Source organism: Gorilla gorilla, chromosome 17, assembly GCF_029281585.2.
Source record: "Gorilla gorilla gorilla isolate KB3781 chromosome 17, NHGRI_mGorGor1-v2.1_pri, whole genome shotgun sequence".
NCBI classification, from domain to species: Eukaryota; Metazoa; Chordata; class Mammalia; order Primates; family Hominidae; genus Gorilla; species Gorilla gorilla.
The window spans coordinates 106,350,003-106,364,683 of record NC_073241.2 but is presented as its reverse complement, the minus strand read 5'-3'; the positions used below and the strand labels follow the sequence as shown (position 1 = coordinate 106,364,683).

General features: G+C 48.1%; 1 protein-coding gene across 2 annotated transcripts in view; it reads left to right on the top strand.

The window, feature by feature from the left end:
• The window catches only part of MBP (myelin basic protein), a 124,000-nt gene that overhangs the window by 99,395 nt on the left and 9,924 nt on the right, over window positions 1-14,681 (top strand). For both annotated transcript variants that reach the window (XM_055368269.2, XM_055368268.2), the window contains 2 exons: window positions 13,308-13,412; window positions 14,451-14,486. In XM_055368269.2, coding sequence (XP_055224244.2) covers window positions 13,308-13,412; window positions 14,451-14,486 — 141 coding nt within the window. The remainder of the gene's footprint in view (window positions 1-13,307; window positions 13,413-14,450; window positions 14,487-14,681) is intronic.

Below are 14,681 nucleotides of genomic sequence, written 5' to 3'. Positions count from 1 at the left end.
TGCAACCTGGAAATTAAAGGAATAAGGACCAGGAGATATGTTGGTTGGTTGGTTTTCAGTCACATAGACAAAATAGGACAGTCCAGACGATGCCATCTGTCAGTCCTGAGGCATCACTCTCCACTGAAAGGAGGAACTGATGGGCCCTTTGTTTTAATTACATAGAAATGCGTCTTTTAAAATGACAGAGAAAATTGAAAAATCTCATCTCATTAACTACACTCGCATTTATTGTATCCATCAGTGTTTACTAGAAAATTAGTTCCCAATTATTTTGGTAAACAGCAGCAATTGAAGCTTCCCTCATTCTCTAGACACTAACTGGCATATGTCATTGACTTTGTCTACAGATACTAGTTTATTTCTCTCATCTATGAGCACACTGTTAGTTCTAGCCAATAGCTTCATAACTTACTACAAGGTAAGTCTACAAATTCTTGTAATAAAATACAATTTAAAAATCCGTTCTTCTCCCTTCCCTTTTCCCTTTCTCCTATGACTAGCCAGTGAATTTCCCCATAGGCCGCTGACTTTCAGGTGGGTAACGTGAGCCTCTCATCCTATGTTCACTCCACAAGAGTCTCGCTTGGCATGTAGTCTAAAGATCAAGCCCTAGACAGCTAGCAGCCTCGGCAAGCAGCTCCCTGAACCTCTGTGCATCTCAATATTCAAATCTGTAAAACAAGTGGAGACGTGGGAGCAGTGCTGAGTGATATTTTTGGTTTACGATCACACCTCGTGTTTTAAAACCAAGACACCTTGCTTTCTCTATTCTGGCTTTGCATTGAATCCTTTTGGGGACACAGGGAAAAAACGTACATTCCTAGAACTTGGACCACTTACTTAAGACAATGCCCATAAGGAAATCCCTACTGCATTTAGCCACTGGATGGTAGATGCTACTCTCTGGGCATATTGAGATACATTAACAAAGAGACATTTTTCTAACGTGTCATTCTGCAATAACATCACGGACCACACGACAAAGGGAAGAACAGGCGCTTGCTAAGGCTCCACAGCCGAGTGCTGATGGGTGCATCTCTGTAGCAAAGGCCCTAATGGGAGGCCCAGGTGGAGAAAGCCAGGTGCATGGGACCCTGCCGTGGTTGCCTCCATGAGAACGCACCATTCCAGGTTTACGAGAGGCCAGAGGTCTCCAGGTGGCAACTCCACATGGAGCCAACTTCCTGTGCTCCATCCCATCAGGTGGGAAAATGGGGCAGATGTTATCAACACTCAGTTATTTGACCCACTTCCCCAAAACTGGCACATAATCAATACAAATGGGGAAACAAGACGTACTGTGTTAATATGTGTGATCTGAAAGGAGGTAGATCATCTCTAATGATAGAAGATGTTCCAACACGTGGCTGTGTCAGTAAGAACACTATTGTGAGGGGAGGGTGTAGATGAGCAGGAACTTTCTTACAGGCTTTTTTTCTTTTTTTTTTTTTTTTGAGATGAAGTCTCACTTTGTCACCCAGGCTGGAGTGCAGTGGCTTGATCTCGGCTCACTGCAACCTCCGCCTCCCAGGTTCAGGTGATTCTCCTGCCTCAGCCTCCCAAGTAGCTGGGATTACAGGTGTCCGCCACCACGCCCAGCTAATTCTCGTATTTTAGTAGAGAGGGGGTTTTGCCACGTTGGCCAGGCAGGTCTCAAACTCCTGATCTCAGGTGATCCACCCGCCTTGGCCTCCCAACGTTCTGGGATTACAGGTGTGAGCCACCGTGCCTGGCCTCTTACGGGCATTTTCTTAAGTAAGTCATCCAAGTTCTAGGAATGCACACTTCTCCTTGTGTCTCCAAAAGGATTCCATGTGAAACAGGAGTAGAGGCCTCCAATACCTCGCCCATCTGTTAAAACTGCAGAGCGGGTCCCCTGGCAGGCTCATTAGCTGCCGTGGACTGCTGCGGAGTGGCTGGAGACTGTCAGGCTACGCTGGGCCGATCTTCTGGGTAGGTGTATCTACACCCGTGTATCTAGTGATTTACGCTCCTCCGGAAGAGAAACGCGGGCACACCCCAGCCTGGGATGGCAGGCGAGGAACCCCCAAGCCCCAGCCCTGCATGGTCCCACCTGAAGGCTGAGATGAGCTTCAGGGTCCGGGACAGTGAGCGGGGACCCTGTGAGTGGGAACCGGGTGGGCGGGGACCCGGTGGGCGGGGACCAGGTGAGTGGGGACCGGGTGGGCAGGGACCCGGACAGGCTCAGAGCCATAAACTCACTAGGTCTTCACGTATTGACCTTATGATCGTTGATTCAGGGAAGCAATTAAATTCCTCTCTCAGACAAAGAACTAAGAGCTTGAACTCTTTTTTTTTTTTTTTACCAACCACAAAACTCCAGGCACCCGTGAATATTAATCTTTTTTCAAATTAATTGTAAACATTTCTTCTGAGAGGGAGTGACTCCATCAACGTATCTCCTTTAATAAAATCCGAGTGGAAATGATGCTGCCAAGAAATGCCTTGGCCCTGCAGCCGCTGATCTTCAGATGCATCGGGCGGCAACTCATCTGTTACTGCTTCCCAGTTTCAGAACGCCCAGCTCCCCAGGACTTAAAACAAATTGGAAAGCAGGGGAAAAACAAACAAACAAACAAACAAACAAACAAAAACCCTCTTCCTGATTTCAGGAGAGAAACAGGCGGCGGGCAGCAGCCTGGGTGCTGTGCGCAGGAGCTCCGCCTGCTGGTGATGGGTATTATCGCAGGTTGAGGAAAATAATTCTTCAAAAATCACGCAATCAAACAGCCTGATGGAAAAAGGAATTTCTTTTACAAATAAATGGCCACCCGTGGTCTCCCTCCCATGATTTTAAAAACTTTTCAGCAAGTTATTTTTATTTACCAAGCAAAAGTTTGTCATTTTGTTGTTGTTGTTGCTCTATGAATCGTGATGAAAAGCTCTACTAATAGGAAGAGGCCCCGACACTGTTGAGTAAAACAAGAAAACTCAGATGAAGAAAACAGTGTGTCTAGTATGATCACTTTTAACGGCATTTGCATATTTTGTCTGTGTTTTTGCACAAAGCCAGATCTAACAATGTGCTCATCAAAGTGTAAAGCAGGGTCATCCTTCGGTGGTAGAATTTTTCCACAAACTTTCTTATTTCATGGGATATCTTCATAAGAGCATGTATTATTTTTCTAAACAATAGAAAATATTAGTTTTTAAAAATCAGGTCTTTTTTTAACTCTTCAGCTGTCCCAGGTATTCAGCTCCAAATTAGCCAAAAATTTTGCAGAAATGTCCTGGCCTCAGTTCTAGCTGGCAAAACACAGGTTGCAGGATGCCCCCCGGCATCTGAGTCTACATCACAAGGTGCGGCCCCGTGTCCGTTTCTTCTTTTATAGTGCAACTGACCTCCTAGCTCTTCCTCGCTTTTAATCACCTACAAAGAAAGTGCGGTACTTGAAACAGGTTGGGGATGGCCCAGAAAACACAAATCTCAATGAATAACCAAAAATGTTCACAGTTTTGGCTTTTTTTAAACCTTAGTGAGTACAACTAAAAGTATATCAGGGAATTACTAAATGTGTGTCCTAAAAACTAAGCAGGCCATGTGTGGTGGCTCACGGTGGCTCACAACTGTAATCCCAGCACTTTGGGAGGCCAAGGTGGGTGGATTGCTTGAGGCCAGGAGTTCAAGACCAGCCTGGGCAACATGGTGAAACTTGTCTCCACTGAACAAAAATTAGCCAGGTATGGTGGCGCATGCCTGTAATCCCAGCTACTTGGGAGGCTGAGGTATGAGAATCGCTTGAACCCAGGAGCGAGGTTGCCGTGAGCCAAGATCACGCTACTGCATTTCAGCCTGGGCAACAGAGTGAGACTGTCTCAAAAAGAAAAAAAATACCTAAACTAAACAGCAGGAACCCTTTCTGTCCTAGAGAGCTGAAGTTCAGCTCTCAGTTCACTTTCAGGATGACCTTATACGTCACAAGTGCTCCTGGGGCCGCAGCTCAGAGCTTCTGATGGGGTTGACGGGGGAAGCAGAGGTTGCGTGGCTGGCCCAGGCCCTCAGCGGTCTCCTCCGGGAAGGCTTGAGGGTGCGCCACCCCCTTCAGCATCCCCCATGGCTGTTCTGTGAAGTGGCTTGAGTTCACCTTCACCCCCTAAGTGCCCCACCCAGCTTGCGTCTTCCCCTCACCTCCTCCTGTTGTTTCTTTAAGGCCTAGCATCTTCTCCCAGCTCCTCCCACCTAGGAACAGGTAACCTGTTTATCATAAGGTGTGACAGAATGATAAGTGCCCACTCCCCATAAATTGAAAAATATACCCCCAAAACACTGCTCTTAAACCCCCCAAAAACACTGCTCTTAAATCCCCCAAAATACTGCTCTTAAACCCCCAAAACACTGCTCTTAAACCCCCCAAAAACACTGCTCTTAAATCCCCCAAAAACACTGCTCTTAAAATCCGCTGACACCTTGCATTTGTCACATTTCCTGCACCACTGGAAGCCGTGGAGTAGGTGGTGCATTTCTACAATTGAGCTGAGCAGGGTTTGTGGTAAGCAAGGGGCTGTGGGGTCAACGAGGAAGGAGCCAAGGGGCTGCATGAAAGGACTACAGACCCAGATCATGGACCTGCAACCAGCCACTCACAGGAGAGCGGGGCAGACACAGGGCTCTACTTCTCAGCCAAGCCACCCTAACACTGTGTGTACCTCTCATCTCATAAATGTAAATGCACCTCGACCTTCAAAAGAGCAGCAACGTCCCGATGCTGTGTGCTGCTATTCCTTCAAAGAATAAGGGAACCTCGGCAGCTTCACTTCAGGCTGTTGGGGAAAGGAGAGTGGGGCGTTCGGGCATCTCTTCTGCGAGTCACCCGAGGGCATGGGAATGTCATGGCCAAATCAGATCAGCGTGGCTCAGGGGAGCCTGGGTCGCTTCAAAGGTGACTCAACTACAACCAAAAGGTGGAAACAACCCAGAAGTCCCCGGAAGGGTGAATGGATGAGCAGAAAGCAATCCGCGCATACGGTGCCGTGGATGTCGGTGCCGTGGATGTCGTTCAGCCTAACAGTGGAAGGGGATTCTGACGGGCCGCAGCACGGGGCGCCTGGAGCGCACTGCGGTAAGTGCACTAAGCCGTCCGCAGAGAACAGACGCTGCATGGCTCCATGCATAGGAGGCCCCTAGGGTGGCCTGGTTCATAGAGAAGAAGTGACTTGAACGCTGGGGCCAGGGATGGAGAGTGAGTGTTTCATGGGGGCCAGGTTTCAGTTCGGGAAGCTGGAGAGGGTGTGGAGATGGATGGCGGTGATGCTCGTACAACAGTGCGAATGTGATGTATACCACTGAATTGCACACTTAAAAATTGTTAGAATGGTAAGTTTTATGTGTGTTTCACCACAATAAAAAAATTACTTTTTAAAAAGTGGCTCAGGCCGGGCGCGGTGGCTCACGCCTGTAATCCCAGCACTTTGGGAGGCCGAGGCGGGCGGATCACGAGGTCAGGAGATCGAGACCATCCCGGCTAATACGGTGAAACCCAATCTCTACTAAAAATACAAAAAAAATTAGCCAGGCATGGTGGCGGGCGCCTGTAGTCCCAGCTTCTCAGGAGGCTGAGGCAGGAGAATGGTGTGAACCCGGGAGGCGGAGCTTGCAGTGAGCCGAGATCGCGCCACTGCACTCCAGCCTGGGCGACACAGTAAGACTCCGTCTCAAAAAAAAAAAAAAAAAAAAAAAAGTGGCTCAGATGCAGCATCCATCCACGCGGGCCACGCAGTCCCCTGCCCGAGGTCGTCACCAGCCTGACACCGAGGCGTGCTCCTGGGCTTTTCTTCCCGTGCTCAGCACAAAAGCTCTTTAGGAACATAAACCAAAACCCAGGTCTGGAGTCTCCGGAAACAACCAGTATAAAAGCTCACCAGAGGCTGATCTCACACGCTTTGCCGCTTTTCCAAGGTGGCTTCTCAGTAAAATTCTAGAACAGAAGACTTGCAGAGTCCCTGTTTCAGTCCCATCATTTCACCCGCGAGGAACCAGAAGCCCCAGGGCCCCAGGGGACTCGCTGAAGGCCACACAGGTGGCGTCAGGCCCGGGCTGGAGCTTCCCAGCTCCCTGCAGCAAGCTCTTTTCACAAGGCTGCCATGGAGGGCTTTTGTTCCTCTGGTCACTTTCTATTTGCTGAGCTCCACCGTGTGAGTCAAATGCCGGGAGCTTTGGGGATCACACAGAAGTTTTTCTTTTTTCCTCTGAAAGATTAAAATCTAGCTGGAGAGGGAAGATGCTTGCAGAAAGCTAAAAAGGACAATCCAATGCCAGATGAGGGTTGCAGCCGAAAGAGGCTATATTTTCCCAAAACAGAGACATTTGGAGGGGGAGGACGCTCTAGGCAAAGGTCAGGAGCCAGCAGGAGCCCCGAGGCGGAAGGAGAGGCCAACACTTTCAGGGGAGACCTGAGACTGCCAATCAGAAAATTCGCACAGTGATACGATGCACCCATGAATTCCATCTCTGGCTGTACAATGACAGCTCATGTTAAATGGCCTTACTCTATATTCTACTTCACACAATAATGAACAAAATGGGCTTGCTTTGGGGGTACAGTTCTATGAGTTGTGATGCACGTATGGATTTGTGTAGCTACCGCCATAATAAGGACACAACCCCAAATCCTCCCACCTCTCCCTCCCTCGTGGTCCACACTGCACCCTCCCCCCACTCCCTGCCCCCCAGCTCTGACCTCCCCCAGTATAGGTCAGCCTTTTCCGGCATGTCACATAAATAAGACCACACAGTATGAAACCTTTTAGAATGGCGGCTTTTACTCAGCAAGATTCCTTGGAGAGGCCTCTAAGCTGTTGCCTGTATCAAGAGTTTGTATTTTTATTGCCGGATAGTATTTCATGCCTGGATACAGCACAGTGTGTTTATCCCTTCAGCCCGTCAAGAGCATTCAGGTTGTTTGAAGGTTTTAGTGAAATCTAGTGGGTTTAGCTGCTATGAACATTCATGTACTGGTTATTGTATAAACATAAGTTTTTATTAAAATTTAAATTACTTTTCCCTCAAAAGTTTGGTGGCCAATATATTCATTATAAAAGCCATTTCCAAAAGCATGTAATTTATCCTTTAGTATTTAAAGCAGGAACTGGAATTACAGGGTCATATGGTAAGTATAGGGTTAACTTTCTAAGAAACTACCAAATTGTTTCAAGGAGTGACAGTTTGCGTTCCCAAGGTAATCCATGAGGGTTCGGGGGCTCCACATCCTAACCAGCACTTGGGAATGTTGGCATTTTTTATTTCAGCCATCCTAACGGTGCGGTATCCCCTCGCGGTTTTGATTTGCGTTTTCCTGATGCTGATGATGATGCTGAACATCTTTTCATCTGCTTATTCACCCTCCCTACGTCCTCTTTGCTGAAGTGTTTATGCAAGGGTTTAGTCCATTTTTAAACCAAATTGTTTGTTTTCTTCTGGTTGAGTCTTGAGAGCCCTTTACAGATTCTGCTTTCAAGTCCTTTGTCAGATACGTAATTTGCAAATATTTTCTCCCTGTCTGTAGCTCGTCTTTTTCTTCTCTTGATGGTGTCTTTTGTAAAACAAAAGTTCTGAAACTTTGATGAGGTCCAATTTATCCACTTTTTCCTTTTATAGATGATGTTTTGGTGTCAGGTCTAAGAACTTGTCTACTCACAGGTTATGAAGGTTTCTCTCCTATGGCTGCTTCTAAAATTTTATAGTTTTACATCATAGATAATGATCTATGATCTATTTTGAGTTAAATCTTGTGTAAGGTGTGGATTGGGTTAAAGTGGTTTTTCATGGTCGTTGTTTTTTTAACATATGGATGTTCAATTGTTTCAATGCTGTTTGTTGAGAAGACAGTGTTTTCCATTGAATGATCTTTGCCAGGAATCGGCTGGTCAGATTTGGGTGAGTCTATCTCTGGACTCCATTCTGTCCATTAATCTAGGTGCCTGTCCTTCCTCTAACACCACAGGCCTTCAGTTACCATGGCTGCATAGTCAATCTTAGAACCAGGTAATGTGTTTTTCTCACTTTATGTGTCCTTTTCACAATTGTTTGGCTATTTTTGCTCCCTTGGATTTCCATACAGTTTTAGAATCCACCTGTCTCTAGCTAAACAAAACCTTGCTGGAATTTGATTTGGAATTTCATTACACCTGTAGATCAATTTGGGGAAAGAATCAACAGTTTTACTATGTTGAATCTTCTAATTCATGAACATAGTATGTCTCTCTATTTAAGTTCACTTTGACTTCTTCCACCAGCATTTTCTAGTGTTAGCATTAAAGTTCTGTACATTTTTGCTAAATGTATACCTAATATTTTGTTTCCTTGATGCTATTATATGTAATAATTTTTAATGTTTTTTAATTGTTCATTACTTGGATGTAGATATATAGTTGACTAAATGTCCTTTTAGTAATAGGTCGTTACAACTACGGTATAACAATACAGATATAAGACTGCCTCAAATTATCTATGCAACTGATGATTTATGGCTAAAAGCCCAAGTCAAAGTCCTAGTTCAGTCACTCTTCAATGCATCTATAACCAAAAAATGTGTATGATCCTATGAAAATTATTCCATTCACTGAAGACCAGTGTCAGTTCTGTATTAAAAGTGAACTAAACAGCCTACATGTTAATTCAACAAACAGTTGCTGCTCACTGCATTCTTTGTTTTGTATGAGGACCATCAATAAACCAACTGCCTTTTTCATAGACATTTCTGACCCCTGATAATAGCTCCAAGAGCTCAAATAAAACCTACCAACATCATGTGTACCTTAAAAGATTTAAACTACCTTTTCCTCACCAGTGTAGTGATCAATATATTCATTATAACAGTCACCTTCAAAAATATATCATTTTTCTTTTATCATTCAAAGCAGGTATTCATAATTCACATGTGAAGCATTATCTGTGTAATGCTCCATTGAATCTCTGACAGCATGGTAAGTTGTAAAATCCTCTGAGATCTGCATAGCGTGACTGAGCATTCATTTCTTTAGAAACCTAACCTAACCCTAAGTTTTTTCTTTAGAAACTTAAAAAGTTTAAGTCATTTTTCTAGTTTAATCACAGGATGAGTGATTTAAAGGCCAGTAATGTTTATGTGACTCAAAATCCAAAGTTCAGCATCTGGAGAAATGGAGAAATGCTATCCAAACACCAAGGCGGTGTGGCTTGCACTGGACTGTGAGCTGTTTCAGTGATTTCAGGCCACTGGAGTAGGAGCTAATAAGTACCTTCGTCTGGTAGACACAGCACTTAAAGATGTACGTCTTACAGTTTAAAGAGTTTCCCGTCTCTTCCATTTTGTTTTTTGATTCATCATTTCACACCCCCTCTCATGGAGGAGAAGAACGTACAAGGCTGGTTAGTGGTGACTAAATACAACTGGTCACTGAACACAGAGAAGCATTCGATAAAATATTACATGACACAAGGAGAATCAGAGAATTACTTGAGTTCTTGCAGCATTCATAGACAGAATGAGTTGGAATATGAAGAATCAGGGATTTCTACTAGGACTCCGATGTCCCCGGCCCTTCTGACATCCTCACGTTCAAAGGCCCACGGCACCTGCCTGGGAGGAAACTGAGCGTGCAAACTCCACTCCTCTGTGTGTGAGAAGGTGGAGGTGTCAGTAAACAGAAGGGTACCCGCCATGAAGCGCCGGCCACAGGCAGAGCGCCAGTGGCCTTCTGTGAAGAGTATGGGAGCTGCGCTCTGTGCCTGAGGGAGGTTGACAGTCTCATCAGGAATGAGAATCGTTAACCAACGAGGGCACAAAATAGGAAAAACAACTAGTAAAATATGGAGTTGCTGATTACTAAGAAATCCAAGGCATAAAATGGGATCTTTTGTTTTTTTTTTTTGGAGACGAAGTCTCACTCTGCCGCCCAGGCTGAAGTGCAGTGGTGCAATCTCAGCTCACTGCAACCTCCGCCTCAGAGGTTCAAGCAATTCTCCTGCCTCAGCCCCCTGAAGCTGGGAATATAGGCACACGACGCCAAGCCTGGCTAATTTTTTGTATTTTAGTAGAGACGGGGTTTCACCATATTGCCCAGGGTGGTCTCGAACTCCTGACCTCAGGCAATCTGCCCGCTTCGGCCTCCCAAAGTGCTAGGATTACAGGCATGAGCCACCACACCCAGCCAAAATGGGATCCCTCTTTCATTCCTCATGCATTCAAAACCTCTCAGGCGGGAATTTTGTCTGCTTCACTTTTGTGGTATTTTCAGAACGTGGACCATGCCTGGCCCCTGGCATTTAGTTGGGAAGTAATGAGGCCCAGTGCAGAGAGGGACAAGCAGCTCATGGTTACGCCCTGCTGTGCCTGCAACTCTGTCACAGGGGAGGCCACGAGCAAGGGTTGCAGAAAACAGAGCTCGCAGTGCTGAGTAGGCCCCGTGCATGGGAGATGCCTTTGCCCTGGGCCCTGCGGAGGTTTCAGACAGACGGGAGAAGGAAGGGCCTTGTGGACAGAAAGGACCCTGCACAAGGCCCAGGGCAGAGGATGCACAGCCCATCCACATGGAAGATGGGCAGGGCCAGGGCATAGGGGCGCGGCCCAGGGCAGGGGATGGATGCTCAGCAGCCAGGGCAGGTGGGAGGAGAGCTGGGGCTGGGGCTCCGGCTCCTGGCAGGGCTGCAGCCAGAGGGAAGGGCCCTCAGAAGCACCCAGAATAACAGGGCTCCTGCTGCAGGCAAGGGCAGCCACAGGACACTGGAAGGAGAGGGACATCCACGTTGCTTCTGTTTCACGAAGCTTGCTCTGCTCTGGGTGCTGAGTGCTGGGAAGGTGGACAGGAAACCTCACCACGTTAGGACCCAGGGGACAAAGAGCTTTGGCTTCACCCTGAAGGATGGGCAGGGCAGGGAGCCTCACAGGCAGCAGGGGAGCTGTTAGTAGTCTGGGGGTAAGGGAAAGAAACGTTTAAAGAAGGGGTCCCCAGCCCCCAGGCCCTGGACCGGTACCGCTCTGTGGCCTGTCAGAAACCGAGGTGCACAGCAGGAGGTGAGCAGCGGGCGAGTGAGATTATCTCCTGAGCTCTGCCTCCTGTCAGGCCAGCGGCACCAGATTCCTATAGGAGAGCAAACCCTACTGGGAACGGCATGTTCGAGGGATCGCGGTTGTGCACTCCTTATGAGAATATAATGCCTGATGATCTGAGGTGGAACAGTTTCATCCCAAAAACGTTCCCCTACCCACCTCCATCCGTGGAAAAACTGTCTTCCACAAAACCCATCCCTGGTGCCAAAAAGGTTGGGAACCGCTGCTTTGAAGAGGATCGAGTAGGGAAGGAGGGCAGAGGAAAGAGTCCAGTGCCAGCAAAACTTCAGACCTGACGTGTGCCGTGTGGAGACCCCCGTCTGGGCTCAGCCACAGAGGTGAACAATGTTGGTGCTGGGCGAAACGCAGCACACTCTGCAAACATTGTCCTTTGTGGCTGCAGCATGCAGTTGTCACCCACTGAATTCCACCATTCGGTGCACTACCATAAATCCCAGAAAAGCACACTTTTCAGGGTGAGTTAGGCCTTTGGTGGCAAAACTGTCTTCTGAACAACAAGGGGTCCTCCCAATCAATGTGCATAGAGCCGAGAGACTGGAGGGAAATACTTCAATTGACTTCCGTGCATTTAACTGATTTGTTTCCGCTGCGTTCTGTGTCGACGGAGCGCAGCCAGCATGCCTGGGGCCAGAGCTCCTCTGACCTCCAGAAATTCATTCCTGCCTGAGGTGTGGTCTCTTTACATGCAGGCTATTTCTGAACAAGTAGCATCTGGGAGCAGCAGTGAGAAAGCGAGGGGAAAACTGACAAAATCAATCTTGCAAGCTCCCCCGAGTCCCTTTCCTTTGCTTTTCTGAGAACTCACGATCAGTCCTCTTGCCTGGTGCGCATTCACCGCTGTTGGGCCTTTGCAGTTGAGCTGAGAGTCGAGCAGACAATGCATGAAGTCTGCAAAAGCCACAGCATCCCCTGCGTCGCCTGTGTCCCCTGTGTCACCTGCCCCCTGGGCGCTCATGGCTTTTCCCTTCCCTCCGCTGTGAGCTAACCTCTCGCAGTGCTTACCACTCTGTATCTTCTGTGCGATCTCTAGTGACCTGGAGTGTTCTGGTTCTGTTGATTACCAGCTGGCCCTGGGCACTCATGCCCAGCCATTCTTCTCTCTCCGCTTCCTCTTACTCGAGATGTGGAAGTGATATTCCCAAATCAGGCCGGTGTCAGTGTGGCGTGAGACACTTACTTTGAGAAGCAGAGACCAGCTCATGTTATGCAGCCGCGTCAAAGCCCATGAGCTGCCTGCCTCATGCTCTTGTGTTTCTCTGTGTGTATTTCCCGAGCATTTTCCTGTATTCAGCCCAGAAGCCTGGGGATAAGTAATATTTTTCTCTCAGTGCTTTGCCCAACCTGACCCTATCTCCCCCTTGAATTACGGTCACTTCCCCTCTATTTGCTTGTTCACCTTCAGGAGAGCCGCACACTGAGTCGGTGATAGAAATCTCTCCCCAGCAAGTTGCACACCCAAACCCGCTGCTGCCAGCCCGTAGCTGCCCCAGGTGTGTCTGGTGGCTCATCTGTGGCTTCCTAGTAGAAGCCCTTAAAAAATCCAGATCACTAGTTGTACACCTGTCAACCTACCATCCTACACGCACACACACACAAGCACACACACACCCTAATTTGCATAGACAAAGTTTAAAAGGTGACAAAGACACTCTCCTCTTCTAAGCCCTCTTTTCAACTAAGCCTCCTCCATGGGCCTTGTCCTCAAGCCTGCCTAGTCCAGTTTTACCAAGAATCCTGCTAAGCTAGTTTAGACAGGATCTTCCCAATCTTGATATATGATCACCCTCCAAATCTGATCAAATTCCTCATCCCTCACCATCCCCTGAGTGATATAGGATCATCTTGGCCTGCCTTCTGCAAGAATCATATTAGGTCAGTTTAGCAAGAATCCTCCCTACCCTTTATGTCTCTTCTTAGTAATTCTCCACCCACCAAGCAATGCACACCATCCCACCTTCCTACCCCTCCAACTCTTCACCTCCCAACCCCATCCTCACCTGCTGCTTTGCTACAAATCCCCACTTGTTCTTACTGTTCGTGGAGTTGAAGCCCATCTCTCTCCCCATTGTGATAGTCTAGATACCATCTATCACAATAGTCCTTAATAAAGTATTCCTGACTGTTAAAAAAAAAAAAAATCCAGATCACAAAGGAGGAGAGATCCAGCTTCCCTGAGAAGGACAAGCCGCAGGGACTCTGGACTTGTCCTGAGGTCACCGCGCCTCTGTGTTTCAGGACTCACACCACCCGGCAAGAACTGCTCACTACGGCTCCCTGCCCCAGAAGTCACACGGCCGGACCCAAGATGAAAACCCCGTAGTCCACTTCTTCAAGAACATTGTAAGTGACGATCAATGGGAAGAGGTAGCAACTGTGAGGGGGAGGAGGGGTGCTGGCCACTGCTGTCATCCACACAGGACGTTCGTACGTTCGGGGGTGGCACCGGGGTCCTCATCAGGGTGAGGCCGGCCGGGGAACTCCCCCCTCGCACCTGATCGCGAGTTCCAGGCAAGCGCTTCCCGACTGTATCTGCCACGGATTGCACCGTGCGCTCCGCGCGTTCTCCAGAGAGCTCACTTCTCTTGAGATTAGACTCCCATGTAATGCTTAGCCTAAAAACACAGGCTTTGCAACCTATGGAGAGTGCTTGCCATGGGCTGGGAGCGGAGGGGACAGCAGAGAGAGCACAGGGCATTTTTAGGGCATTTAGGGCGAAACCGCTCTGTCGAGGCTGCAATGGTGACTGAAGACCACGCACTTGTCCGAACCCACAGCGTGCACAGCACCGAGAGAACCCTAAGGCAGTGTTGCTAATAAGGGAAACTGTTCGGGGTATGTGGAAACTAATTTCTGCACAGTTTTTCTGTAAACCGAAAAGTGCCATGCAAAATGAAGAGTATTAAAAACAAGAACAAAACCACAGGCCTCTAATTCCAAGATCTCAGTGCAGCAGACATTTTATGCTCGTATTTGATAAGTGCATTCAGGAGCTGCAGACCTGGGGGCATCCCCTTGGAAGCTCTGAATGTCAGAGGACCCGCTACTTCTAGCCCCTGAAAGGGCTCACGGTGAAGCAAAGTTCGCCGCCTCCCTCAGTGTCCCAAGATGGGCCCATTCCCCAGCTACGGAGCCTCTGGGAGGTGTTTTCCATCCTCTGAAACACTTCCTGAGTGCTCTGGGCGATCTGCATCATCTAGAATATTCTCAATCTCAGGTCTATACTTCTTCACCAACTAGGACAGAAATGGGGAGGCTGGGCACCCGGGTGCTTCTGGCAGCTGATGGATGCTAGCCACCCTCAGCAGGCAGGAGCCCGTTAGGAAATGGACGGCGGCACAGGGCTCCCAATGCAGCCCACGGTTCTCTGTGTCTTTCCAGGTGACGCCTCGCACACCACCCCCGTCGCAGGGAAAGGTAAGACCTTGGAATGTTTTGATTAATCATCACTTTTCTGATAGACCTTCTCTAAAATCCCATAATGTACCAAAGAGAGAGTTAGGCTCAGAGCTACCAGAATCCATCCCAAAACGTGTTGCCAGGCAGCTCCCAAGTAGAACAGGTTGGCAGATCCATGCACCCCTCCTGCCCCTCCTGCAACTGCACAGCCGC